Genomic DNA, 3,530 nt, shown 5'->3' with positions numbered 1-3,530 from the left:
ATATATATAAATATATATATATGCATATATAAATATATAAATGCATATATAAATATATAAATGCATATATAAATATATATATATATACATATATAAATATATATATATATACATATATAAATATATATATATACATATATAAATATATATATGTATATGCATATATATATACACACATATATACCTATATATACACATACATATATGCATATATATAAACATATGTATACACACACATATATATACATATATATAGTCATATATGTATACATATATATATATACATATATATATGCATATATAAATATATATATGCATATATAAATATATATATGCATATATATGGTGGTTGTCTACTCCTTAAACAGAGTTTGACCACCTCCTGCACCTACACCTTAGCCCTTTCATGGCGTCTGATGTGGCTTTTTAAACCAGACAGTGTTTTGAAAAAACACCCACACAGATTGCACCTCTGATTTGCACTACCAATACCTGCAAGTAAGTTCTGCTCATTGTGGATCCTAACATGTCTTTTAAGACCCCCATTGGATTTGCAAACCCTCTGGCATATATATATATGTATATATATATGCATATATATACACATATATATACATATATATGTGTATATATAAATATATATATACATACACATATATATATATACATATATAATCCAAGAGAGTTAGGGGATGAGGATTCAACCCACTAAGGGATAGTATCTATCCAATATACTGCTGGGAGAGTACCCAATTATTGTTACACTAGTGTTATACCAAGTGCAATAAGTGGGTGCGGGTAAAAGGGGGTTATTTACCCTAAATTTATATAGCAATGAGAAAATGGAGAATATGTGGTACCCATCGACTTGCAGACAATGTATTTCATTGATTAATCTGTTTATTTTATAACTAAATTGACAAAAAACAAAATATACAGACACTTATGACATACCATGTCATATTAACAATTAAGATTTCAAATATGAAGGACATTTAGTAATTGGAGAAGGGACAGAAACTTACAGCTGTTTCGGCCTAGCGTTGGCATGCCCCATTCTATCTCTAGAGCTCCTGTACGCCGGACTAATTAGTAGATGAAAATGATGTGATGGGAGTACAGGCATGATTCACTAGACCTCTTCAGTGAATTACAAAATTCAATGCAAATATAAAATAAGAATAAAGTAAAAATACAAAAAATTAAAAATTAAAATATAAAAATATAAAAATACAAGGCACATAAAAAAAACCTACAAACAGTATATAAAACCATATAAATAGTTATAAAAATTCCAATATACATGCCTATGCATGTATACATAACCATACGTAGATATATATGGATACAAAAGCATAGATAGATGAGTACATATATGTATCCAGATGCACATACACACCAAAATAGTCAACAGTCACTGTCACCACATGTAAGGGGGACATACACATATATATCAATCCCCTCACACATACGTACACACATACATATATGTATATATAGATATTCCCATACATACATGATTCCTGGCATGAACGTTATTTGTTGCGCTTGGAAAGCTGTTTATATGTTAAAATTTGTTGGGTGCATGCGTGTCAGTTCTGTATGTGGTGGAGGGGTCTATGTGGAAATTATTTCTTGAGGAGTTGTTAATACGATAATAATAATAACAACAACAACAACAGCAACAATAATAATAATAATATGCCAACTTTTTGAACTTTGTGATGAGGTACTCCGTTATTTTTTTCCTATGGAGAAGATAAAGTCCTTCTAGTAGTGGGTATTAAGAATTTTGCTGCTATTTGGGGAGGGGTAATTTATACTGCTACTTCCTCTCATCTAATTGGACAATTAATGTTTTAAACCATCTAAGCTTCGCTACGGTTGGATAGCCACTAACCGGTCAAAAGGGTTAGGCGTGAATGCATACGTATACATACACACACGTGCGCGTGCTTTATATATTTATATATACACGTGTACATATATGTATATACACACACATGCACACATACTTTCATGACTGTATAGACTTCTTAATAATCTATTCAATAACTCATTTAATCTTTGTATTGGTATATACACTCCATCTATATAAGTTTATGATATGGCGAGTAGGTTGAATTATTAAGGTCTAAGGTTACATCTAAAAAATTTGCTTTGGTATAACTATCCTCAAACGTAATGGATAAACCAAAATTTTTATAAAATTTATGTAGTTGTTCTCTTAACTTTCCAATTTTTCTTCTGGATCTACCATTGTATACTAGGAGAGCGTCATCTCTCTATAATCCTCCGTTTATAGATGGGAAATAATGTTTTGTCTTGTGTAATAAGTATAATCCAACTAAACATAATAATAAATACTCAGGGATAAATACCTAAAATATATAAATATTAATTCGAATCATCACATATCAACACTTAAAAGCATCGCAAATAGTATTTCAGTGAGAATATCTGATCTATCTTATAACAAAAAAATTTTTAATAAAGACGCCAATTACTACAATCAGGCTCTAAAAGCTAGTGGATTTAAACAAAATATTAAATATGTAAAAAATACCAAACTAAAAAATTACATAGCACAAATAAAATTAAATAAAACCATAAAAGATACTAAAATAAGAAATAAAAACAACCTTAACTACAACAATAATATACAAGTAATAATAAACAATAAAAATCCTAATAAAAAAATCTAGAAAAAATTTCAAAACTCAAACAATTAAACATTATAATAAATACTGAGGAATAAATACCCATATCGCAAAACCAATATATAATTATCAAAAACTACCTAAAAGAAGCGCAAATAGGAAAATTATATGGTATACACCTTCATTTTCATTAAAAGTCAAGGGCTTAGCTAAGAAATTTTTAAATATAGTTAAAAAATGTTTTCCTAGGAACCATAAATATCACCACATATTTGATAGATCATCCATTAAAATATCCTTCTCCACAACACCAAACATAGGATCTATTATCGCCAGTTCAAATAAAACAAAAATTAATAAATATAATAATGACCTTTATAATAATAATATGATAAGAGCTAATATGAGTGAACATAACACTCAAAACACCATAAACTCAACAATAATATTAATATAATAAAACCACATCAACACTCTAATTACTACACACCTAAAAACCTAAAAACATACAAAACACATCACATAAAACAAATTTACAACCTAATAAAAACAAAAATGATAATTCACAAATAATAAACATATCCAATTCAGTAATATACAATACCACAATAAACTCAATAGGTGAATCACACACCACAAACATTCACAATAATAACAAAGACGATTCACCAAAACAGAAATATAATAATAGAAACAAAAACTATAATTGCTCTTGTAAAAATAAGGAATTATGCCCGTTAAAGGGCAATTGTAAACGATCCAACGTAATATACAAATGCATAGTTACATCAAATAATAATTCACACAACATGGTATATATAGGGAGTTCGATTAATTTTAAGCACAGATTTTTAGCACACATACATTCTT

The 3,530-nt window shown here is 28.2% G+C and overlaps 1 protein-coding gene across 5 annotated transcripts in view; it reads right to left on the bottom strand.

The window, feature by feature from the left end:
- The window catches only part of LOC106868482 (monocyte to macrophage differentiation factor 2), a 108,085-nt gene that overhangs the window by 23,014 nt on the left and 81,541 nt on the right, over positions 1-3,530 (bottom strand). The window contains exon 1 of one of the 5 annotated variants that reach the window (XM_052969248.1): positions 1,026-1,103. The exons of the other annotated variants lie outside the window; for them this stretch is intronic. Within the exon in view, the coding sequence (XP_052825208.1) occupies positions 1,026-1,057 (32 nt within the window). The 5' untranslated portion in view covers positions 1,058-1,103. Of the gene's footprint in view, positions 1-1,025; positions 1,104-3,530 lie in introns of those variants that run through there. 5 annotated transcript variants of the gene reach the window in all.

Source organism: Octopus bimaculoides, chromosome 1, assembly GCF_001194135.2.
Source record: "Octopus bimaculoides isolate UCB-OBI-ISO-001 chromosome 1, ASM119413v2, whole genome shotgun sequence".
In the NCBI taxonomy this organism is placed as follows: domain Eukaryota; kingdom Metazoa; phylum Mollusca; class Cephalopoda; order Octopoda; family Octopodidae; genus Octopus; species Octopus bimaculoides.
Note: the sequence above shows the minus strand (reverse complement) of the source record. Positions and strands in the feature narration are given on the sequence as shown.